At 37.5% G+C, this 26,839-nt stretch overlaps 1 protein-coding gene across 12 annotated transcripts in view; it reads left to right on the top strand.

Moving 5' to 3' along the window:
• MIPOL1 (mirror-image polydactyly 1) overlaps positions 1-26,839 on the top strand; it is a 190,167-nt gene that overhangs the window by 124,713 nt on the left and 38,615 nt on the right. For 11 of the 12 annotated variants that reach the window (XR_004751180.1, XM_035326968.1, XM_035326966.1 and 8 more), the window contains one exon: positions 13,200-13,294. Coding sequence is in view for 11 of the 12 variants with exons in the window: in XM_035326968.1 (XP_035182859.1) it covers positions 13,200-13,294 (95 nt within the window). In the remaining variant the exon portion in view is untranslated. Of the gene's footprint in view, positions 1-13,199; positions 13,295-19,639; positions 20,347-26,839 lie in introns of those variants that run through there. The other variant, XM_035326970.1, reaches the window with a different exon arrangement.

Genomic DNA, 26,839 nt, shown 5'->3' with positions numbered 1-26,839 from the left:
CAAAACCAAATTTTCTTAAAAGCTGGAGACAAATTTGGTATTCATCACACTGCACATGAAAAGAAAATGCTCAAGTATTAATGGAAGTATTGCCTGAAGTATTATGCAAGTCAGGCATGTATTGCAGATTGTGTAAATGACTGAGTCAATAAAAATTTTGAAGAAATAGCATCTAAACTGGTATTTTGAAGCAGTAAACTGATGATGAAAAAAATGTGATTCTTTGCTAAAAGTTAGTCAAGATCACTTGATTAAACTTGTGGCACTAACATTTCAGTTGGCAAGTATTTCTGTACGCCAAGTTCTTTAATTGTCTGCCGGGTATGTTGAAAGGTATATAAGAAATTCTACCCAAGTGCTTGCCATTGACAGAATACAGATTGCATAATTAAAAATATTCTGGCAAGACAAGTTTAGTTCAGCAGGTGTTCAAGTGAAGAAATGTATAATAGGTGCAGTGAAAAAGTATAAAATATACTTTGAACAAATAAAACCAAAAGCATTGGCTAAAATTCTAACTGCAAGAAAGTAACATAGAGAAGTGTTTGCTGTCTGGGTTTATCAGGATGTGATTTTTGTACACCACAACCTATGGTGATTGAAATGGTCTTACTTGTCTTGTGCAAATAAAATGGAAGAAGTATACCTTCTGCATTATATTATCCTATGGAAAATTGATGGAGCATTCGATAGTTGACAGAAATGTTTGTCTTTGGGTTGTTTTGTTTCATTTTACAAATTACATTTTTAAAGAAAATCACTGTCGGTTACACGATTCTTCTCCTTCCCTTCCCTTCCTTTTTCTTCCTCCATATTTCAAGTATCATCTGATATGCGGTAACCACCCTTTATTCCAGTTGAAATGTAGTTGAGTCTGAGTGAGCTGTGGCAGAAATTTAGAAGTGTCTTGCAACCATGCACCTTAATTTTGGTAGAAAGTGAAAAGAATGTTTTTTGTTTTTTGTTTTTTTTTTTTTTTCTGAGGCGAAGACCTAACGGAAGCAAATTGAATAGACATGCAGTAGAGGTAAATATAACTACCTCATATAAAATTTAGTACATAGATTCATTTTAGTAGAAAGGACTGGATAGTATCAGAACCTACTTTTGAGTTCTGAGTGAAGGTAACTTGCCTATATGAATAGATCTCATTCAGCAGTATCGTGTCCATAACAATCTGTGGAGGCATCTGTCCCCTGCTGATTCAATAGGAAGGTGCTATCTATCAAATCCTCTCCTGTACTTTTTCCAGCAGATAGATGGTTCCTATAAGAATACTTGAATGTATGTTCTCACAAACACTCCTATTCGCCTTTCTTACTCTTATTAAAAGTCCTTAGTCAGAGTTCTACTTGGGTAGAAAACACTGCAATAAGAATGTGGAAAAGGCAAGATTCAGGGAGTTGATCTGCATAAATATGGTCAAAATCAGCACCGGATATTCAACCTCAGAATGTTTGGTTGCTTTTACATATCAAGGACTTCACAAAGACTGAAACTGTTTTAAATTACCTTTTGAGGATCATCTCATCACAAGAGACATGATGGTAGCTTGTTCACAGTGTCTCAGAAATTCACAGTCATCCCAGTTGCACAGGCAGTTCAATGTAATAAAGCCTGCAGACAGCCTCAGGAACAGGCATGCAGCTTTTTCTTTCTCCCAGAAGTGCTAGACACAAAATTAATCCAGCTGGGGAAAGAGCCCTAATTGTTTTGCTAGGTAGTCTGATGAGAACTTCAGATATCAAAGGAGAAGAAATAATAATAGGCCTACCAGATTCAAAGTCACTGAGAATGTCTTGGTACTTAAAGTCTGGACGTATCTGTGTGGGGCATATACTTATTGATTCTCTTGTTCCTATTTTTCCTGCTAACAGAAACATTTATTCAGTAATGATTTATTATTTTCTTAAGTGTAACAGTTACTGTTGAACTCAGTACTTCGATTCCACATTTATGTGTGTATAAAAATATCTGATAAATTTGAGTGTGTATGCCTCCTGGTAATTCGTTTTCCATAAGGTGAAGACTGTAAGGTGAAGTAGTAAATATTAACTCGAGCTTTTCCCTACCTTTCATTCCAAATCCTGCAAGAGCTGTGGACAGAAGCAATCTTAGTGAAGTCAGTGGGACAGTTCATTTTTATAGTTCTGTACAGAGTCATGGACTTTATGAAGGATTCATAGTTTAATTGCTGTAGTGGGATTCTGACACTCCTGCCATCTGCAGAAGCCCTGTCTGCCAAGAGGTAACAGTCATTCTGTCTCTTTGCTTGAAAGGTTATAATTTGGGGTATATTGTCATTTAGCATTGGTTATGAGCTTTCAAGCATAAATTGTCAACTGCTTTTTTGCTCGAGTTACTGCCTTGCATGTTTTTTTCTGCCACTTTAATGAGGCATGAATGATTTCAATGTACATATTTTCTTACGGAAAAAAGATTTGTGAAATGTCAGAGCGTCTCAGACTAAGGAACTAGTGTCACGCTGAAATCAAGGGTAAGAAACTCTGATAAAAGAATATCTTAGCAGAAAAGCCAAAGGATAACCAAGTCCAAATGGTAATGGAAGGGCACAGTCAATAGCTGGTCATAGGTCAAGGACTTTACTATAAGGTAAAGTCTTCAATAGAGGTTAAGTACTGAAATAAGGTTAGAAGGGTACATCCAAGCAAGAATTACTCCTGCATCTTTGGAGCGGAGCTGTGGGATAGACCTGCTGAACAGTCAAGTGTGCCTCATCTGCCTGTTGGGAAGAGAGAAGCAATTTGTCATTCAAACTCATATATAAGTCAGGTTTATCAAGCTTGTTTAAGTTAATAAGTCCCTGTTAGTTGGTGAGACTGACTATTTGTGTCTACTGTAGTAACTAAAATAGGACATGGGCTTGCAGAATGACACACAATCATCTATGCTTTTTGTTAGAAAGCTCCCTGGCATGGTTTTAACCTGCACTCCCAGAGAATGCCTTCGAAAGACACTGTCTACCAGGGTCTATTCCCTTAGACAATCTGGTATTAGCAGCCCTGACTTCTGGGAGTGGACAGAAGAGAGGTTTTGGTGTGTGAACACATGGCAGGTCAAGCCACTAGGTGTTAAGGCTGGAAAATAGTTCTTGGATGCTTCCTTTTAGTAACAGAGGGATGCTGCTGTGCTCAGGTTTGGGGCTGTTAGCAGAACTTGAAAACATACCAGACTGAGAGCTCTGAAAGTACACACTGTTTCTGCCTACAGCACAGCTAAAACGTGTCTAGCTGTAATACGAACTTTCTTCTGTTCTTCTGCCAGTTCAGTTCCGCCCAAAACTGGATAGGACACTTCTGGGGCTGAGGGGAATGTGCTTTTTATTGAATAGGGTCTTTGTTATTGTAAAGCTTCTGAGACAACATTACAACACTACCTTTTGGATCCCATGCTGACGACTTACTGTTTGTACCAGATATTGACTTGATATCATAGTGGCTCAAGTCATTTATGTGGACAAGAGGTTTACCATGGGTACTGACATTTGAAGCTTTCCCATAGCAGTCTGCCAGTAGGCCTCAGAGGCAACCTGGAGGCTTGTTCCAGCCTACACCGTCAGTTTCTTCTTCATTCCCTGTAAGGAGACTGCCAGTAAAGTTTGCTGTAAAGCATAATATTCTTAATGGTGTGGGGGAAGCAAGTCAGGTCTCTTGGAGTGGAGGGAAACATGCTTATTATTAAAGCAGATCAGAGAGGTTTTCCTTCGTTGTTTCAAGCTTATATTTGATAACCCACTCTGCGCTAGAAGAGATGTGTCTGGTTTCTAGTCCAGTCACCTAAGCAGCCATGAACAGGACATGAGAAAGCTTCCTCAGATAACCAGAATATTTTAAGTTCTGCAGAAAACATTTTCTGCTTTAGACACACCATGCCCAAAACAGTGTGCTTTAATTTTTAATTTTCCCTTCAAATACAAGTTTTTCTATATTGCTGATATCTTTCCATCATTTCTTTGAAATTGTGTTTTGCCAACTGATTCTTAGATCAGAAGTAAAGGATGTGATGTCACCATGGCCAAACCTGAATTACAGAAAATTGAGAAATGTGCCTTTTCCACATGCCCACAGCTGTAAGCATTCTTTAATCTGAGAAGAATTCATTTATATTTGTTGTTTGTAAATCATGTATTTTGTAAAATTAATTAGAAAAAAAATAAATTTAAAAAATATATAAATTATATTTTGTATACCTTCTAAAGCCATAGTTACCCTGCAAAATAACTGTGGTGAATGGCTTTTTGCTCCTTTTTTAAGATGAAGGTTTCTTGGTTGTTTTCTTTTTTCTTTTCACCATGTGCATCATGATTTAGTAGTGAAACAAGTATCTAGCTATCTGTATACAGAGACCCAATTAAGTGGCATTTTAAAGTACTTTCAGCTCGTTTTCTTAATAAAATCCCTCCTACTAAAAAGTCAGCACTCCTGTGCATTATATTATTATTATATGCAAAGCCCAGTGTAGCTATGAATGTGTATTTTTGGTGTTGTCATCCTTGAAAAATTTCAGGGATGTTTTTGTTAGATCTTACCTGAAACAAGCTTTGCAGTATCTTTAGTAGCTATCCATAAGCAGAGAGTAGGTATCTATGATAGTATCTCTGTGTTTTTTAGCTATGTACTTAAACAAATGGAAATCATAAATGAAATCTTGACCCTATGAAGTCAATTACAGTTTGGAGTCAACCTCACAGGTTCAGATTAATCTTCCTCACTGTGAATCATTCTTTACAGTAAAATAGTTCTGTGTATTAATCTCATACACTCATCACATGCCTTAGATTGTCCTTGGAATAGCTAATTTTTCCTGCAATTTCAGTATGCCATGTATTGCTTGGAAAAAAAAATACCAGATATTACAAAATATACTGCAGATGTTGAAGAAACTTTGCATAAACGTAATACCTATGGTTAGATAAGCAAATTCTTAAGATAATTATCATTAAAAAAAAAATACCATGAGCATTTCATAGAGAGTTATGCTTGCGTAATGTGATAATGGGCTGAATCTGTCCGTAATATGTGCTAATGTGATCATTAGGTGAACGAGTTAATTGCTTGTCAAATACTGCTGGTACAGGGTGATGTGCCCATGCAGTACAAGAATGAAGCATTCATGTCTCAGACATAATGGTTCAAATGGTATAAATGGTATTTCTTTAACATAAATAGTAAATACTAAGTTTGCTCTTAGTTTAATAAAATGAATCGGGTATGTGCCTAGTCTAGTCAAAAATGCTATTGGATCCTTTAATTTTCTTTGACAGAGCAGTAGAAAACTATTTGGTGATCTTTTTTCCCTAGATGTACAATCTGCAAAGTATTTGTTATGGCCTGTTGCTGTCATTCCAAATTGCACTAGGACCTCTCAGAAATGAATGGCAATACAAGCAATATTCATATGGTATGAACATGTATTCTTACTGGGGAATTTGTTGCTGTGATGAAAACAGATTCTGGACTCGAGACAGCGGCATCTTTTACAACTCTTTTTAAAAGCTCCCTAAATATATTAAATTAGGGATTGTATAAAAACTGAGTTGGAGAGGGTAGCATTACACAGATAACACACAACACTTCTTTAAAATGTCAGTTCCATTCTGGAGAGATTATGGAGTTACCATTTTTAATTCTGATATGAGAAAGCATTTAAGACATTCTTTGTAAAGTAACAACTGAAAAAGATGTACCTGTAACTGCTAAAAAGTCACATACATGGAACCTGATTTCAGCTCCATGATCTGAATTGTGCACCATCAAAAGTTCTGATGGCCTGGCTGTGGAAGTCTCCTTAGTCACAACGCATCTTCTTTCTGGACCTGCTTTTCAAACACTTAGCAATTTAATAAAAAATTATTTGTGCCAGTCTCAGGGAGAGGACATAGACCAATTATCATGGAAGTGACCTGAAATGTAGGCAATTCACATGGCTTTAGAGGAGGGCAGTGTTCTCACTGGTGGGAGCCTGTGGTGTCCAGAGTGAATTAGTGCAAGAGACTGGGACTCAGCATTAGGTTTCCAAATCCAAAATGAATAACTTAGTCACATGGCTGGAGAACAACTTTCTTCTTTGTCGGAAATTGTGCCTGTGATTTCTTAGAAATGTCTAAACCAATGCATCTTCATAAAGTATTATTGTTTCAGTGAAACAATGCTTTTTATTTAAAAAAAATAAAAAAAGCTTAGTTAACTAGTACTCATTTTGACCAACAGTAGCATTGGATGGTAGAGCAAAATCTTCTTATGGTTAATAGTTCGATTCTGATGCAAACTTATAAAAGGTCTTGTTTGCTGTTGAGATCCCATTTCTATGTGCCCAGAGGGAATGTCCACCCAGCTGTGGCTGTGGTACGGTTCTGGGTGTTAAGGCTTAAAGGCTGTTATAGTTCCCACCAGAACTACCTTTACCCAGAAATTCTCACACACAAACAATCCTCACTTGTTTTTTTAGGGTGGTTTTCTAGCTCTACTGATCTGCCCCAACAGCACAGATCCATCAGGGGCCAGTCTTACAGTTGTTTGATTTACAGTAACTCAAGGTTACAATAGTTTAATAAAAACTATTTCCATTGGAAAATGATGTGTTCAGAAACTAAATTTTCATAAATTTCTGATGATTTCAATTGGCATTCAAAACATTTTTTCTCAAGTTTATTTCCCAGAATCTTTATTTGGTGAAAATTTGAGTCTACATTACCAAATGCAGTTTTAATTTTGTTTTAAATTTGATTTTATTGTTTAGTTATATATTACATGACATGTTAATAATTTATAACATCTATTATATTACAGTTCCAATTTTTGCTTTTCATTTTTAAAATTTTTAAAGCAGGCCAGCTGCTACTTGGACACACATTGAGTTTGTTTTCTATATCTATCTATATATATACATATATAAAGCACCTATCACCGTATTGATAAACACTCTGGAACCACTCTGATGGCAAGGGTAAGAACAGGAGTTGCCCTGTTAGTACCTTAGCACTTCTTAGCACTTAACAGTTTCCAGTGATTTTTTTTTTTTTTTTTTTTTTAGAAAGGCACAAGACTTTGTTTTATCTAATTTTCTAGGTCAAACTGTCCCATTTGTATTGTAGCGAAACAGTTTGACACGTTAACACTGTGAGTTTAAAAAAAAAAAAAAAAAAGAACACACAAGGTGATTGCTTAGCATGTTATTAGAGATCTAGGCATTTTCAGTTCCCTTGTGTTAGCTGGAGTATTTTTCTTGACCCTTAAAACCTCTGATCCTCCAATTAATAAGAAAAGTGATCATATTATTTTCTAGATCAAAGCATCACCTGCTTCTGTTATGGAACAGTTTGATGTGTTGACACTTTGAAATAGAAAATAAGATGAGATGAGTAATCTGCACTAAGTAGCAGTTGCTAATGTAAAAACAACAGGATGGTTAAAAGTTGAATGTCATAATGTGTCACAACATGACATGCTCTGTCATGCTACCGTTATTGACATGAGATGTAAAATGTGAAAGCAGTAAAAGTAGTGTAAAATAAAAATATCTCTTAAATGGTTTAAAAACATTTTTCCTTTTTTTTTCTTGGTCATTCTAATTCAAAATGAAAGAAACCTATGCTCTCCCTCCCAATCTCCTACTGCCCTGAGAAGACAACTGGCCTCTTACTGTCAACCTAGTCAGCTAATATCACCAGAAACATAATACTGCCCCCAGCAGAAACTAGGGCAATTCAGTTGGCCAGCCACTTCCAGCTAGATTGCATTTCAGACCCCAGGTAACACAAGACTGAAGGAGCAGAACGATACCTTATTTCCACCTTTCACCATTACCCAGCTCTAACAAATGTAAATGATTGAGTCCGTAAATTGTAGAAATGACCATTGAGAATCTCAAGACTTCTTATCCAGCCATCTTCTAATCCACAGGAGTGTCTGGAATCCGTGGAAGGAAAGCTATTGCTAGCAGCCATTATTAAGTTAAGGAATACCTATATGTTAACAAGTATCTTAGTCAAACCGGGGGAAAATGCTTACAGGAAAGTGTGGCAGTTGTATTTGGGTGAATTATAACCTCAGTAAGAAGAAAGTGATTATCTACATAAAAAAAGAGCACTTACTAACCAAGAAAGTTATGTCTTAGAAAACAGAAGATACAGGGACAAATAAAAATTGCCGGAGGTTAAGCTAAATTGGCCCGTGGAAAGGAAATTAAACAATAGTGTAATGAATGAAATGAGAACAAGGAAAGAGGAAATGTGCTACCATTCTGAGAATGGCATAGAGATCAAGGATAATCCGTATTAGGTCCAAAAGTGTGTGATTTATTTTTTTTTTCTGCCAGCATTGACTAATGATGATGTCAGCTATGAGGACAAGGGTTAAGAGAAATAAAGCTATGGAAATGAAATATAATGGAATATATCCTAGATGTTCAGTAGGTTATTGTGCTCAGATTAGGATAATAGTGGTCTTCATCCCAAAATTCCAAAAGATCTGATAATTAAAATTGCAAGAATTATAGTAAAGTTCTTTAATAATTTTTTTGAAGTTGTGTGTGGTGTAATTTGACAGAATTAGCAGAGGTACCATCGACACTTAGAAAGGAAAAGATAAAACAAGTCCTGGCGATTGTAGACCAGTTAATATTTATTTTGAGTCTTTGGAGTTAATTTGGAAGGAAAATACTTAAAGCATCCATTAACAGTGGATTGAAGCTTTGAGCTTTCACCCAAATAAGATCATGCAATAATTCTTCTTTGATATAATTGTTTATTTAGACATGGAAATTTGTTATATGTAAGCTGACACAGAAGTAAAGCTAAAATAGTGCCACATGAAAAATTATTAATTAAAAAAACGGAAAGTGTGTAAGTTGTTATTTTACAAGCATATAAGCATAGGCTTAATATGCTGCTATTAACTGAGTACACCTAGCATCTCTTGTTTGGAAGGATGGCAGGTTGAGCTCATGTCCATCTGCAAAATATCATGCACCCATGAAGGAGATGAGGGATTAGTCAAAGGCAATAAGGAACTAGGTAGCAGGAAGGCAAGAACAAACAGCTTTGAAAAGAGAAGTGTTAAGGTCCAAGGATTTATTTAGTGGAATTTCTTTCCACTTTCTCACTGGCTGGTGATGAACCTGTTTTCTTCAATGTTCTCATTAAGAACATTTGGCATAAAGAACAACAGCGTACAAACAAAATAGCTGTTTGCCACAGAGCTGGGAGGTATTATTATTTGTATTGTTAATACAAAGTAAGTTCAAGCTGTCTTGCAGAATGATTGGAATGACCTCAAGTACAGGAAAAAAAAAAAAAAAAAAAAAAAAAAAAAAAAAACTGGGGTGAAATTCAGTGGTACCAAGAGTTTTTACTGTTAGCTGGGTAATAGCAGTGGACAGGTGAATAGACAAATACAGGACTGTGAGCAAAAGGGATGCAAGAACATGCTGAGGAAGATGTTTTCACTGGAGTTAGCAAGCACAGCTAGCAGAGCACAGATGAGAGATGGGTTTGGATTGTTCACGGGAATGGAGAGCCTACTTGTTGAGACATAACAGAAGTTTTATTTAGCCTGCACAATGAAGGAAATGTATATGCTCTGTAAATATATACATATATATTAAATATTATAAGTATATATAAGGTAGAATATATATATGCTTGATAAATGTATAAGAAAAAAAGTAAGAAGATGAAGCTATTAAGCTTTGTTATTCATGTTCATTGAATGTTCTTTCTGTTGGGTGCAGAAAGGCATTGTGAAAGTCATCTCTTACTCATATGGAACCTGACAGCGTAGGATGCTATGTGTTCCTATCTCTTTCAATTTAGAGTAAAGTTGAGGGTGTTCATGTTTGCTCTGGTGGAGATAGGAACAGATAAAAACTCTGCTTTCCTTTGCTTTAGTCTTGAATTTTTCCCACCAGTGGGTTAAGAAAGCACATAGCATTGTTTCTTTAAATGTTTTGAAACACAGGCAAAGGGATCACTAATGATATTTTCTTATTCAAGATCTGGCTTTGCAAAGTCTGATATGGAGCAATTAGCTTTTAAATTTTATTTAATTGAGAAATTAAATTTTCTACAAGAAACTGCTAAAATGAAAAATGAGAGAAATGTAAAAAGATTTTTCTTTTTCAGGAAATTAGGTTGGGAGACAGAAGAGGGAAGGATCTAACCACATTAAACCAAATACGAAAGCATTAGAGTTGTTGGGCAAAACAAAATCGTGAGAAAGACACCATATCTCAGTTATCAGAATACCCTTTCAGGGTTAAACAGGAACTTCATTGAGGGTGGCCCATATGCCAAAGCAGTGACTGTCCTCTCTGCTACATGGGCCTTTTTAGGGAAAACCTCCACCAGGGGAATCTGAGTGTAATTCTTTTTGTTTTTCTTTGTTCTCTCCCCTAGTTTCCAAAAAAATGTAATCAGAACTGATACATTTCTGTGAGAACTTCTGATTTCCACGTCGTGACATTTTCCAAAGGAATAATATTTTGTTAAAAAGTTCTCGAATAGCTATTGTTATTACTAGAGGTGAGCTCATGTAGGACTTTTGCCATGTGCACCGTGGATGGATTTCAATGTATATTATAGGAGTCTTCCAAATATTTTATAGTAATCCAGGCACCATTATTTTAGTTAGCAGTTTAACTTCATTATGGATATTGTTCTGCTTTCCTCCTCCTTGTGAAGGAAAACATCTTCGTTTTGTGAGGATATTTGAGTCATCTACTTGTGTTTACCACTCTTCAGTCCTGCGAATGATAGGCCATTTTGTTGCATAGCTGCGTATCATACACAGAAGTTCTTGCACTGGAATTCTTGTTGCTCTCGTGTGGCTCCCTAGTATCAACCTAATACATGCTTTTCAGGAGGTTAGCAAATGCCTTCTTTTCTTCCCTTCAGTTGTAGATGTTTCCTGGTGTTTGGTGTTTTTTTGTTGTTTTGGTTTGGTTTTTTGTTTTGTTTTGTTTTGTTTTTTAAATCCAAGCGACATGGTTCTGCTGTTATTTTTGCTGGTGTAAATCAGGCTCAAACCTAGTCAAATCAGTGCAGCTTTGTTTGCTGAAAACTGACATAAATAAGAGTCTCCAGATTCAAGTGCCTTCTGACTTTTGTCCTGAAAAGTGAGTGGAACGTTAGGTGTATTTTTTATGATAGTTCTCCAAAGAGACTAGCCGTTAATCTCCCTGCGAGTAGGTGTGTCAGCTGCACACATTTCCTTTCAGTCTACCATTTCAATCACACTTCACAGTACACTGAAAATTGGCAAGGATGTTAATTATTGGCCTCTAGAACAAACCACCTACTTTGATTCAAGCGTGTTTTCCAATTTTTAAGAATGTTGTTTCACCTTCAGTACAGTATAATTATAGAAAATAGCTTGGTTTGGCTGACATTCTTGTGTTCTGTGCGTTCTGCTTGCAGGGCAGCAAGCAGCACCAGGCAAGTGGCTCACCTGCAGAGGATTTTAACCTCTTGATGGCAGGAGTTAGGGCTTGCCAGCATCCAGTACATTGTTTTCAGTATCTGAAGCTCTATGCCACTGTCACTCGGAGGTTAAACATTAACACTTTCTGCTTTTCAAACTGAAGGAATGCTCCATAGAGTAAGAAAGTTTGTTTTTCTTCTCCAAGGAAATTCCTTTTAACGTTTTATGAATGTTACAGGAGCAGCTGCAGCAGTGGGTTTTGTACCCCAATAATGCAAAACCCTGGGTAATGCATGACCCACTGAGTGGCACAGAGCAGAGACTGGTTGTGTGGCTGCATTTGTGCAGGGCTGTGTTTGGTAAAATTTGCTAGGAGTCAGCCATGTATCCAGGACATGATTAATCAACCAGCAGGATAAATTGCCCATAGATGACTGGGAGTTGACAGTAAACAGTGAAACACCTGCCTTGAAGACATGTAGTCTTAATAGACGTGCAGGAAACAGCAACAAGTGTGAATCCTGTTTTAGGAGAGGGATTTTGAGATATACAGAGTTGTTCGTGACTATACAGTGAGTCTGGCAGAGCTCATAACTGAACTCTGTGCCATTCCCTTCATGTGTTCGTCGCTGATGTAACAAGTCTTCAATTTACTGAGAAACTGTTCTGCAACACTGTCCTGAGGAGTTGGCAGAATTCCACCATCAGCATTTCTCACACATGTACCGCTTGGTTTGGGGCTCTACAATTTGTACAATTAATAACTTACACCATGCATTAAAAACATTGGAAACCAGCCCAATGTTCAGGCTCATGTGTCAAAGAATTGTTGGGCAAGTCCCGTCTTATTTGTTGTTACAACAATTAATCATCCACTGATTATAAGATAATTTATATGGTATCTGGGCCCTCAAGGGAGTTCTGCAGTGCTATAGAAATTGGACATTTTAAAATTAATGGCGATTAAACTGTAAGGCAACATTAAATATGCATGAGTACTTATTTCTCCTACTTCCTCTTTAACCGTAGCGCCATGTCGGGGCTGGCTACCTTCCTGACCTTACAAGCCACACAGGCAATTTCCATAATGGTTATGAGTCACAAGCCGTTCACAGCACAGTGTGAATAAACAAAGGGAGGGTGAACATCCGGGATGGTTCACAAGTGGGAGATGACAGTGGTTCCTCAGGGGTTCCTCACCCCACTAGGAACCAGGTCCTGTATGAGAGGGCTGCCGGTTCCCAGAGCAGCCCAGCAGTGCCGGTCTCAGCAGCCCTGCCTGGGAGCATCAGGTGGCTCCTGGTACAGGAGCTGCAATGTAACAGTGTGAGAGCCATGTGCAGAGCAAGAGCTGCACATCAGTTGTTGATGGCTGAGTGCTTTGCACTCTCTGCAAAGTATGTTGGTCAAGACAATTTTGCACTAGGAACATTATATAAATATCAAGTGTCCACTGAGAAACACATGGCTGAACTGAACATAGCTAACCTTAACCATTCAAAAAGTTTACTGTATATGTAAGGGGAAACCATTCAAAACATGATCCTGTCAGGAAAAAGAATATGAAAAAAATTCAATGCTACAAGAAGAAAGGTTTTTTTTTTCATAAAAATTACATAGCCAACGTTAGAGACTAGTATAATGTAATACACATATTACAATAAAGCATGGCTGAAATTAACACACAAAGGATTGTTATGTTTTCAAAGCAACATGGATATTCTGAAGAAATTGTTTATCATTTGTTTTGTCATTTTTCAGGCAGAATTGATAGCCTTGCAACGGGAAAAAGAGGTGGCTCTTCAACAGTGCAAAAAATTAGAAGAAGAAATCCAGAGATTGCAAGTATACTACAGGTAAAATTAATACTCATATAAATCAGTGACTCATAGGGGAAATTTTCTGTGTGATGTCTGACTCTAAGTGAGGAAATAGCCTTATCAAATAGGTATGTGTTGGAAATGTGAATGCATCAATGAATCAAGGCTGCATTTCTGCTTTACTGCTCACTAACCATCTCTTTGAAATAGAAGTCCTTTTCTTGTAGCCTAACTATTCTTTAGCTTTTTTTCTCTAGGGGAAGGTGAAGGTTCTGGCAGTTAATTCTCATAAGAATGAAATATCTGTGTAATAGTGATGCATTCACTTCAAAAAATGAGGAGAAAAGAACCAGGGGGCATAAATGGTTATTTCTTATTTCTTCCCTGGTTGTTTGCACATATGCAACCTTATCAACATAGATTTTAAAATAATTTATAATTTTAAAAGACTGTTTTCTAACTCCCAACATAATGAACGTGTTTTAATTCCTTATATTCTGTAGCAGTGTGTAGAACAAGAGAAAGAGCCATTCTCTCATTAATTTAGATGGCTGCACTGAACATTTGCATGGACCAGTGGATGGTAGTCCCTAAGGAAAAGCTCTGTGTGGTCCAGTGAAGGAGTTAGGTTGTTTTATGGAGTGATGTTGGGTTACAGCTCTCATTTCATCCTGACCTCCTGTGTGAGAGGGGGTACAGAGCTGCCAGCAGGTCAGAGGCAGGAGAATTGGCATCAACACAGCAGAAAATTGTGAATCTGAAGGCTGAATGTCTGTGATGAGGGATGTGGGCTGCAGAGGTAAATAATAAATGTAGTGTGAATATTATGTTCATGGGAAATAAAGGGAACTAGTTAGTTATGACTAAAAAACATTTGCAGTTGCAGAACTGTGTGTGTTTTCAGTGTACCAGCATTTACAAGTGGAAAATACTCATATTTCTAGAGGTTTTTAGAGTTTCCCCTTCTCATTAAGTTTATTAAAACCTTGGAGGGAAGTCTCAAAAACAACTTATGTTCCTAAATCTCATAGGCATTTATTAAAAACCTGTTAATAGTGAATAGAAACCCCAAGCAATTTGTGATTATTGCTTTTAATGAATTTGGTCAGCATTTAGTGTGTGCGCAAATTATGGTATGATTTACCAAGACAGAAAGAATTTATTATAGTTTCTTTATTACTCACTTAAATGGGATTTGTAGAATAATTTTAAAACAGAAATGCAATTTTTATATTGATATTTCAGAAATTAAGAGTTTACTTGTGTTGGTCTGCACGTTGTAGGAGATTTGTCATTGACGTCTGAGTTGTTGACATAGTGTATCAGGTTTGCTCTAACATATAATATTTAAAAAGAGTAGCAGAGAGCAGCTGCAGTTTACTCTAGTACGTACTTTAAATCTCAGAATACAATAATGACTTGTTGGAATCACCACTGGAATGTAGCACACTATTAATTTAAGGCCCTTACTTTGAACAGGCAAAATTTAATTGTAAGTTTGATTATGGTGTTTTGCAAGATTTATTCATAACGTGTGAAAATTGTCATCTGAATAACCTGTGGGTCAAGAACTTTTTATTACTACTAAGTTAGGCAAGTTACACGGTAATTCAGAACATTGAAAATGATTTTATCTCTTATGTCACTGTCCTTAGAGGATGCTTCTTTCTAACGCATCCTAAAGTGGATGTAACTCACAGAGTCATTGAGTAGCTGAGGTTGCCAGGGACCTCTGGAAGTCATATGGTCCAACCCTGCTCAAGCAGGGCCAACTAGAGCAGTTGCCCAGGCCCATGTCCAGATAGTATTTGAATTATCTTAATGGTAAGAAATTCCACAAGCTCTCTGTTTAAAACACACTGTCTACATATGCAGGCACACTGTTTGGAAAGCCACCTGGAGTTCAATCTGGTGAGTAATGTAAAAGGGAACAAGAAAGTAAGTACTCCTGTAAGTAGTGATGTTTGAAGTCTTAGGTCTGTCTTTTGCCTTGGCTAGAAATGAATTACAAAGATTCTTAGAAACATCTTAACATTTCAGTTGCAGTTTCACGTATGGTGCATGAACATCTGCAGCCTCTGTCATCCAGTAGTCTGGCATTACTTTGAATACATACCAAATGAGGTAGATGAAGAAGAATATATGGCATGTGTGTGTAAAACCTTAGGGAACTATATCAGACCAAGTGTGAGATGACCACAATAATCATAAATGACAAAACAATGCATTTTCTCAGGCTAACTAACTGACCAAAATCTTATTCTCTGTTTTATATATGGAACCTATTTAAGAATTACATGTGTAGTTGTCTACTAGGTCTTTTTATTTTCCTTTACTGCTTGTAGTGGTAAAATTAAGTACTGAGAGTATTTTTCAGGCAGCCTGTTTTGGACTGAGGTAGAAGTTTGGTGCTTTGATCCAAGTGAATTGGCAAGATGATTTGCTCTCTAAGACAACCCTACCTTGGAGTTATTTTTCTTTTGGACTTTAGAGCTCCACAGGAATCACACTATGGGCCTTCACACATGTTCCACTCCTCATCTGAACCACAGAACTGCAGTGAGATATCTTAGTACACAGACTGCACATTTCCTTCACCTACTGTTCCCTCTTTCTTGTACCAACTTCTCCCACTTTCAGTCATCTCTGTGGTGCCTTGCCCACTATGACAGCAGCTTGGGAATTTTGGCCCCATTTGGTGCCTTCTCCTGCTTCTCCTCTTAGGTCTTCCTTGGCCTTAAAAAAGCATTTTCTCCTACTTCTCATTTGTTTCCTTGTTTGGACCAAGACTTCCACATCATCCCTTAACCTAGGAGAAACAAATTTAAGAAAAAAATACTAGAGGCTAATGTTAAAGTGTACAATAGATACCTGAAGCTGTGCCTACATGCACAGCCACATTTTAGGGGTTTGGGCATAAATGTAACAACTATCAGTATATGTTAACTTTTGAGGCTTACCTGTGCAAACAGTAACACTAAAATGTGTATCTTTATACTGATCTGTCTTTCATGAATATTCGTATAAGCCAGAAAAGGCTGAATATCTTTAATATCTTTTTATTATACAAAATCAGGGAAGAGCTATTTAGTTCCAGATTATCTGTATGTGTGAACATGCAACTGTATATATACACAGACATGCTCAAAAAAAGGAAACAAGTGCAGACCTTCAGAAAAAAAAAATCCTTTTTTTTTTTTTTTTCCCCTCAAGGAAAAAGATCCCTGGTATCTAGACACTGCATGCATTTTTAGGCCCCCAGTACAAGAAAGCTATATAAATTAGATTAACTTCTACAGAGTATGGTCAGGGGGCTGCAACATTGGCAGTGTAAAGAGGGGCTGAGGGTACTGCTTCTGAGCTCCTGATAAGCCTGGAAAAAAAAAAAAGATTCATTTCTTAGGTGGCTTCAGAGAACCTAATAGAAGCCTGTCTGTATCTATGAGGAGGTTGTCAGGATGGACGGGCTCTTCAGAGTGCTGCATGGCAAGAGGGTGAGAGACAACAGACTTGAATTGGAACAAGGTAGTTTCAGGCTTCAGGATCAGGTTGGGTGGGGCTTTGGGCCATCTGGTGGGATGTGTCCCTGCCCAGATCTGGGGATTGGAACTAGACGGTCTTTTAAGGTCCCTTCCAACCCAAACCATCCTATGATTCTATCTGTGATTCTATGGTAAGGAAAAAACTTTCTCAACACAAGAGATGTCCAGCATTGGAACAGGTTGTCCATAGAGGTTTTGCTGTCTCCATCCGTGGAGATTTCCAATACCTGAATTGATAAAGTCCAAATTAACCTGGTCTAATGAAGCGGAAAGTGACTCCTAGCTGAAGCAGGAGTTTCATGGAAGACAGGAACATCCAAACCAAAATTAAAATGAACTTGGTGCAATAAAAGATGAAACATTGATTTCCACATGAATTTTGACTTTTTAAAAAGTTGGTACATCCCAGAAAGAACCTGTCTCTTTTTAACGGGAAAGAGAAGTAAAAATGAGGAAAAAGTGAAAAGGAAGAGAAATCTAATTCAGATACAGAAAGGAGAGGAAGTTGGCTCAGAATAAAGTTGGGCAAGTTCTCTGCTTCTGTTTATTCTTTTTATATTGTTCCGGTGTCATGTCTCAAAGGGAAAATTGGATTTTCTGTAGAGTAACATCAAAATGCATATCAGAAATCAAAATTTGCATAACAGTTAGGAACAGTATAGAGTTTCTAGCTTACTAGGAAAATTGTTTCACCACAATGCTCTTTAAGCTAGGGATTAATGCAAATCATAGATCATCAGTGACGGAGGAAGGCTATATCCAAATAATCAGTTTTGAACTATGTAGGAGTGTTAATCCCATAGTTTCTCACATAGTTCTGTTGTTTGAATGTCATCATAAGTTTTTCATTTTTTCAGTTATATGGCCTGTCCATTTTTATGTTTCCTTGTATTTCAACAATGCTGCAGAAGTGTACTTCTGCTACACATAAAAATGCTGACAGAGATGTATGCTGTTGCATACTGATTATTTTTTCCACATATTAGATAAAACAGCACAGCTGTGTATGAGAAATGTACCTCTATACAGGGAAGTACATATATATTTTTGCAAATTAAAAAAAAAAAAAAAAGGCAACAATATTTCACTGAAAATCTCTGGCAGCAGGAGTTTTCATAGGCAAATAATTTGAACAGAGTATAACTAGTATAGCAAAATGTACACCTCTAAGATGTCAGCCCCCATTGTAATGAAAGATAAAAGAGCAAAATATAAATGTAGGGCTATCTCTGCTTAAGAGTATGTTTTCTGTAGGTTTCATGTTGGAGTCAGAGGCAGTGAGGCTTAGTTCATTAATGCTACTGTTTGCTGTACATATATATAAGAAATAATATATTGGTGTCAATTTACACACCTTTGAATGAAGCTGCTAAGGATAAGAATTGTTATGTTCAGCAGCAGGAGTTAATAAGGGTTGTAAGGTAAAATTTAGGGATGCCTTTAGCAACTGTGAGTAGTTATTTCAATGATATATAAGAGCTTCCTTTGTGATTTAATCCAGTACTCTAAAAGCAATATATTTGCCAAGTCTGATGTTCCCAGGGGAGGAAGGACAGAAAAAACTTTGCAAAATTTTTTTATCCAGAGGTTCTTCCAATTTGCAGTTGAAACATGTAAGATGCAGAAATAGCTACAGGCTGGAAGTCACAAACGTACATTTACTGAAGTGAATTTCCTAATAAACAGAGATTTGAAAAATCTTGCAACAATAAAATAAAATTTAAAAATGATTTTTTACTTTCCTGATGCTGAGATTAAGTAAAGATCTGAAAGAAAGACCATAGTTAGTAGTTATGGAGAGATTAAGTTTTAAGGGCAGATCCATGTCACAGACTCAGGAGTTGTACATTGCAGAGTATTTAGGATCTGCAAGAAAAAGGTATCTTACTTTACAACTATGTGACAATTTTCAATAATGAGATAGAAGTCTAGCTTCAGTGAGACCCCTTCTAATAGTAAGCACTGTGATCTGAAGTAAATATTTTTAGAAGCAGACATTCAATATGGGTAGCTTCTCCATCAGCATTGCAAATGGAATTGTTGCTCCCTAACCAGCTGTATCACTTTTAAAAGTTATAAACTATTGAAAAGGTTTAATAAGTTTTTAATCTAAAAGCTTCTGATGCTGCTGATGGTTCGGTTAAAGTGGGATTCATGGTTTAAGTAGCATGAGCAAACAGTTGAAAAAACAATTGATTTTATGGAGATACATATATTTTTTTCCCACAAAGTCTGTTGTAAAATGATGTGCAGGTTGATCTTTTTAAAGATTGAAATTGATAGACTTGAAATAGAAAAGAATCAAGAGGTTTTTTTATGATTTCCTCAAGTGAAAGACATATAAGCACAGGGACAAACTTAATTTTCATTTTAATTACAGAACTAAATCACCCTATAACAGGAGAAATAGATGAAGAAAGACGCTTTGCAAGGGAATATTTGCACTTCTGGGAAAAAGAAATGGCTGTATTCTGTTCAAGCTCTGAATACGGTGGTGCATGTTAATTTACATGTTCTGCAGGTTCATGGCCAATGTTATGGATTATAATACTTGAGTGATACCATTTCATCCCTATTCAATGGGTCCTGTACAAGAATATGTAACAGCATAATTCTTGCTGTTAGACTGTCCCCTTGTCCCAGTTGTAAGGACTATTATAAGCTATAGATTATTCTATCTAACATCAATAGCCATCCTCTTATATTCTGTGTAGTTTACGGGGACAGTAGCGGCAAGTAAATCAGAATACAACTGCCTAAATATTTAGTTTACTATTCTCTGACTGTCCCCTGCTCAAATATTTCAGCCTCTCTGATTTGCCACCTCTGTCTTTTTTAGAGATTTCTCCAGCCCACATTTATCTCAGGGTGACATGATATGCAGCAGGAGATGGGGCTGCTCTAATGTCCAGCTTCCCAGTCCAAACAAACTGGAGCCCAATTACACTGGAATGAGTGAGGCTGCAGCCATGAGTGCAGAGCAATGATCTCAGTCCTTCCTCTGCAGCTAAAGCAAGATACCTTGAGTACTTGCCACTGCAGTTTACCTCAGAGAACTGGTCTTTCTATTGCTGTTTTTTTTCTTTTTCTTTTATGCCCATTGACTTGTTTTCCTGCTCTTTTTGTCCTGTCTGCACACTGCAATTGTAACACTGCTGTTGTTTCTGTGTTAGTTGATTTAAACTTAACATGATGTGGCTAGTTATGGTCATTAAGAAGAATGACCAGAAAATGTATGGTATCAGTGTAAACATACTGTTACGTTTGCAGAGCAATTTTGGGGAAGTCAGGACAGAAGACAACGGCTGTGTTTTCAGTATTCTATGTCCCTGCGGCAGTAACTTCTGTTTTATCCAAGAGTTTCAGACACTGACATTAAATGTAAATCTTGAGCTAAGTAAATCTCCCACTTCTAAGCAAAGGAGAGATTCTGTTTTATGCCAAACAGATGAGATGCTTGCATGTATTATACAGTGGGAGATGGTGCAATATGTCTTCTTGTGAAGGAACCTAACCCTCTGCGGTGTTACGCAGCCCAACATAGAGGAAAAAAAAATGGCTCTGTAAGGGAACACCAAGGTTTTTGTTTGTCATTTGTTACTCTGAAAAAACTCGGGTGTGACCTAAGCTGTATTTCTTAGTTTATTCTCTACATATAAAGTCCCACTGATTTTTTCTGTGGGAGATTTGGATGCGCACTGAATAAAGTTTTAACCCTCACCCTTTTAATTTATTTATTTTACCTAACTATATGTGCATTCTTCCAGTTTATTGAAATGAGTGCTGAAATTGGTTGGGATTTAGAGCCTGCGGGTTCTAGTTCTCCCTCTGTTATCATGCCACTTTCCAGTGGAGTTGTGCAGCCCCAAAAGTATTGCTATTTTAGGTTGGTGGGGTCTTTCACACTTTGTAGTTCTGCAAGCATTTTCCCACTGGTAAGCCCCTCTTTTTTTCTTTCCTGCCTTGTATTTCTTGTTATCCTTATGTATTTCACATTTTATTGGATTTTTAATCCTCTTCCCTTTGCCCCATTCCCAGACTTCATGTTCTCTAGCCTGGAATTGATTGGTCTCTCCTGCAGTTGCTTTACTTTCTAGCAATAATTGCCGGGAAGACTGACTTTATAAATCAGTGAAGAGTGAGCTTCCTTGGGAGTGTGGCAGACCAGATTCTCATGTGCAGTTAACACTTGACCATTTGCCCAGAAGAGGGATGGTGTAGAGAGAGGCTCCAGTATAGGTCATAGGCTTAGTGTTTACAGCACCTATTTGGCAGGCGATGAAAAGGCAGAACAGTGTCTGAGCCTGTTTGGAGGGGGGATTGTTTTTCTTTTTCTTTTCTTTCTTTTTCTTTTCTTTTTTTTTCTTTTCTTTTTTTCCTTTTTGCCTCCCAATGGAATATCTTAGCCAGCAGTGTTCTCTGAGCTTCTTCTCTCTCATTCATTTAGAGACAAACACACACAAAAGTTTTGAAAGTCTCTTTTTGCCCTGACATGATTTCAAAGATTTTCCCATCATATTGGGGAAAAAAAATAAAGTTGCAGCACGGAAGAATACTTGCCTTCTGAGCTTTAGTGATTTATAAAAAAATCACTTAGAGGGAGAGGAAGCACTGAACTGTCAGAGATCCCAGCTGCCTGGTGGAACAAGCTAGCCCATGCCATCCCTGTAACAAGCCCTGGAGTGGATGTAGCACACTCAGATTGCCTTGTGCTGCTGTTGTCTCAGGCATGGATTGGTCTGACCTATATTCCATAAAACCTTTGTGCCTAATGTTTCCATGGGCTGCTTCTTGTCTTTCAGAGGTGCTTTGCCAATAGGAAACACTAAGCAGCAGGTCTGAGGAAGAATGTAGGCAGAGTGAACATGAAGTGCTTAACATGCTCTGTGATGGGATTTTAACTCATACTATTCCCTGGGCTATGTATGTTACTGCTTCTGTTACTGGCTGTGTTATATTGGAAATCTTTCTCCAATTTTTAAAACTTGTTGTGGACCAACCAGCCCTTTGTTGTGCCAAAAACATTAAAGCTAGAAGCACCCTGCAGTGGATTATACTGTATTTCATCAGACTTGCACAGATGTCTTCCTATCTGCTTCTTTGGGGTAACTTGAACTAAAAGAATGATTACCTTGTCAATTTTGCTGTTACAGACCTTTTCAGATGAGTTTCTGCTCTTCTCCAAGAGCAGGGATTTGCTTGACAGAAAGGAATTCCTTGCCAGTGGATGCTGATATGGTCCCGTGACTCTGTATGCAGCGCCCGGCTGACTTTCTGTTAACAGCTCTCCCTGGTTCAGGCGGATTCTCTTCCCCCTCTGTTTCACTTTGGTTCTCTGTGGTTTTCTGTTATGACTTCCTTGGTTTCTCAGTGAGCTGAAGAGTCTAAGAAGTGTAATTTTGTTCTGTGCTTTTTGGAATAAGTACATAGCTAGAGGTTTCTAGGAATTGTTTTTCAAATTTGTAAAAGTCTAATAAAGTGGAATTATTGGAAGAAAGGTTTTAAGTCTCTGGAATAACCACCTACAAGCAACCAGCTGACTACTGCTGATAGCTTGGAGCAGATTATTAATGTAAAGTATACTGCTGTAGAAGTACTTGTAAAAATTAAGATATTGAGATCAGCAAAGTTAGTATCTATTCTGTATAATGTAAGAATACTTGAAAAGAAATGTTGGAAAAGCTGTACAGAGCATTTGCAGGATTATGAAAGCTGTTACCTGGTGGAAAGGGTATGTGACCAGAGGCTAAATGTTTTGGTTCTGCAATTGAAATGCTGAATGAATGTTGTTAATTCACATCATTAATCTCTGCTTCAGCTTCTTTGTTTGTATAAAATGAAGTATTACCATTTTCCATCATACCTTTAGAGATCTACGGAGTATCAAAATGAAGGTCCTCTTACTTTAAAACAGGGAAGGAAAACAGACACAGGATTAGAAAAAGCCTTCTCTAGAGCAAGTTAGAGAAATACAAAAAAGATGTGTGTAATAAGCTCTTTGAAAGACAAATTGTCCCGTAAGAAATTTTGAAGAAAATCTAAAACTACAATGAAAAGAATTTGACTTTCCAAGAAAATATTGTATTAATGGGAATTTCTTTTGCTATGAATATGATATTTAAAAATACCGTAGTAATATCGTCAGAAGGACTTTAAATGCCATTTCTTTTCTGTTGATTTCCACAGGACATGTTTTTATGTTAAAATGTCAATTCAGTGAAAAAAAAAAAAGATAATTTTGACTTATGTTTTGGTTCAGTTCTCTTCAGCTGAAGAACTGAAGCAAAACAGCATTTAAAGTTGAAATATGAAGGTGACAGGAAAACTTTCACTTAGAAATTTGCCACAGGAAGCCAACATATTTTTTTTCACTTGAACATACATCTTCCAGTAAAAAACATTTGTTTGTTGAGAAGACTGTCCACATGAAGAAATTTCAGGCAGTGCTAGACATAACATTACTTTTCTTACTTTGGGCTTAGCCCTGCTCCCAGTTGAGTCATTGGAAAACTTTGTTTAAGAAACAAGTAAGAATTCAGGTGGGAAGAGAAGTCCTCTGCCTGTGGCAGAAAATGAGCCAGAGGACTGCCTACCTATTGTGTTAACACAGAAGCTGAGAGTAAGGTATTTTTTTCTATTCAGTTGTTTGTTTGTTTGTTTTAAGTTAGGGGTTTTATTGAGTTGCTACATTCATGTCCTGTTGATGCCTTTCACTGGAAAGTTTTCTGTTTTTACATCCCCAAGCTACTTTTCTAACTAATAGATAGGGATCTGTGTTTTGGAAGCTGAGGGTTTTTAATGTTATGTCCAGAATTACATAATGATGTATTATTCATCTGGTATGGATAACTCCTCCAGCATAGGTGTGACAGCTTTCATTTTTAATGTCAGGGGTAGGGATGGACTTCAAGGTTTCAGTCAGTTTTCCAGAGAAGAAATGGACTTGCTGGGATTTGCACAATCCTCAGCCTCTGAAATATTTGAGTAAAATGCAATATATTAGTAATGCTTTTCATTTATAAGCTGTGGTTCATATTCTTAGGAGGGGAAGGAGAACTGGCCCTGAGCACACTGTTAGTTTTTTTCCACCGCCACCAAGACCAACACGTGTATGCAGCAGGGCAGCACTGCTGTCTCACTGGCAGAGAATCTTGTCTGGCTGTGAGCTTTGAAGGAAAAGCCACAGGAGGGCAGGGAGGAAGTTATGCCAAGTGAATAATCAGTGGTCTATTTTCTTTGACATTCTTCCCCTACCTGAGCCACTTCACATCTTGTTTTTGTCTTCTTTGAACCTGTTCTATATCACTGATACAGATTAAAGCACAGCTACCCACATATGTTTTCACTGGCAACACAGAAGTGGTGGCAAACAGTGACGCAGAAGCAGGAGCAAGCATTAGTAGGCAAGGGACTAGAAATTGCTGAAGGAAAACATTTTGCCATACTGCAGCCTGAAAAATCCCTGTCTGCCAGGTGGACAGACAAGCACATGGGGTCTCCTCTTGTGTCACATCAGTAGCTTGAAAACTCTTCACAGCCTCTCTAGCTAATTGAACTTATTTTTTAAGCTGCAGTAGGTTTGAAAGCCTGCTTGGAAATCAGGAAGAATTTTTTTTCACTATGCCCTAAGGCTTGGTAAGGGCTTTATTTCTTAATTTCTCCTTCTTCATACACCTAACTGGCCACAGTTAACATGAAGGCTACTGAACTGAGAAATACAACATTGCAGTGTCTGATAGCAACATTTTCTTTTGGCAACTGGTGACTAGTGTCCTCAATGAGTAGAAGGGCCAATAATCAGATTTCAGAAGGAAGAAAAACCCACAAGTCCTGGAATGTCAGGGTGCAATCCATTGAGGCTGATGGTGATTAGAGCAAATGAAGTCAAGGTCTGCAACACAGAATCCAACAGCTGTGTCTCTTCTTTCTTCAGGAGAGGAATTATTATGCAGTTCTTGCCACTTTTTAGTCTCTAGGGCTGCTGCTTTCATATTTGAGAGAAATTTATTGGCTCTGATAATTTCAAGATTTTTGATTCATGCTTGACATTGTTGCTTCCAAGCTTGTGAAGTTAACAGCATGTATCTGCACCATTCGCTAGACAGCAGGATGAAAACTCTGGTCACCACAAACTAAGCTTTTAGGTGCCCAAATTGTTTCAAGAGTTTGTGTAGGAAATAATTAGGGCAATTGTGTAAAATGTTTGTAAATATTAACATCATAAAAGCTGTAACTGTAAGGGATCTCTCTCTTTTCAGTGTAAATTTGTATTCAGTGCCAGCCAAACCAGACTACTATGTGTAAACAGTATCTGCCCAACAGCCAATAGACTAAACCATAAATACAGTAGTTTATTTGGGATTTGTTTGCTCGCCTTCTGTATCTTTTTTTTTTTTTTCAAAACAAAGTAGGAAAGTGGTGGTGAAAAAAGAAAGGGTGCTCGCTTGACTTTTTTATTATTTACTCGTTTGTGTTTGTTTTGTTAGTATTTCTGGTACTTGTGGCAGGAAAAAAAATGTTTTTATTTCATTTAGTTTTGTTTTATTCTTTGAAAATAACATAGTAAGAAAGAAATGTCGGGTAGAAACAAAGTGAACTCACAGTTGGATATTACTGTTACAAGACAGGAGATGACAATGGTATCTTTTTAGTGTATCTGTTATCTGTGGTGTCATTAAACCTAATGATGTGCTAAATAATAAAAGCAGCCTTATCACATCACAAGGCCTTGAATTGTGTCTTGAAGTTGCCATGCCTGTGGGTTCCGTTTGGCTTTCAGAAAAGGGTTTGGAGTCAGAAGAAGCTGCAGTTCAGAGTGCATTTATGTGATCAAAGCTCTTTAGACAGATGGCTGCTAGCACTCCAAAATGATTAAAATATGTTCCAAGCAACATCAGTCTGTGGGCTTGGGGACCCAACCTTTCATTAGTCAATAAAGGGTCTTGAGTTCTTGAAAATGAAATCTTTAAAAGCTAATAAGGCTGCTGGTTTCCTCTGAGCTGTTTCTTCGGATTTGCAGTTGTGGATTGGACTTGGGCCAGTATCTGTCCAATAATATAAGGCTTTAAAAAAAATCTGGTTACAAGAGACCTCCCAGCAGATCTGCCTGTTAAACAGTGTGGCCGAAATATTCGGTCTTGAATATGTAAGTTCAGACACCTGAGTTTGCATTTAGGGGGCTGGGAAGGGACCTGCAATTGCCCCCTCAGGTCACCAGCCGCTCAGATGTGGATTAAACGATAGGCACCAGCACTTGACTGTTTCGACCCGTTCTATTTTATTCTTAAAACCTTGTGAGTTGGCCTACCATCATTTCCAGAACACTTTCAGCATACCCTAAACAAGATACTGACTCATTAAGCAAGTTTCTCTGAGCTTTTAGAAATCAATAATATTGTTTATAGCAGTCCCGAGTCCTGTCAGTACTTGTGAATTATGAATGTGCCATAGTGAGGTTCAGTGCTACAGCACAGTAAGGTTTATTCTGTTGTCTGCAGCAGGGTTACAAGAGAGAGCAACTAGGGGCTTGTGCAAATGCAAAGTGTCTGTAACCTCTGTGTGTCTATGTGAGGCCAGTAGCAATAAATGTCTGTTCAATAAGGTATTAACAAGTCCAAGCCTTCTGTGTTTTTTTTTTTTCTCTCTGACAGAAAAGACCCCTCTCACAATTTGTAAACTTCTGAACTTAGTGTTCTTGCCCCATAGACTCTACACAAGTCATAAAATCTGAAGGTATGCTTGTTCTCCCAATCTCTCAAAATTCCTTCAAGATTTATCCCACTGCTAACTTAAAGAGAGTGTATAAAATATAAAATAAATAAACTAAAAAAAACAGTTTTGACATACACCAACAGAAGCAAAGCAAATCACAGTGATCCCATTAGCTCAATGTGATCTCATTATCTGGATTGTTCATCCTGTCTTCTTTCACCTTGGGAACAGTTCTCACATTCCTTTTGTCAGTACTTGATGGGGCCAGCAACTGAAGTTCTTCCCCCAGACACACCATAGTTACTCAGAGAATGTTATACTCCATTTC

The sequence above is a fragment of the Oxyura jamaicensis genome, chromosome 5, assembly GCF_011077185.1.
Source record: "Oxyura jamaicensis isolate SHBP4307 breed ruddy duck chromosome 5, BPBGC_Ojam_1.0, whole genome shotgun sequence".
Lineage (NCBI taxonomy): Eukaryota > Metazoa > Chordata > Aves > Anseriformes > Anatidae > Oxyura > Oxyura jamaicensis.
The sequence above is the reverse complement of the archived record's forward strand: the minus strand, read 5'-3'. Positions and strand labels throughout refer to the sequence as shown.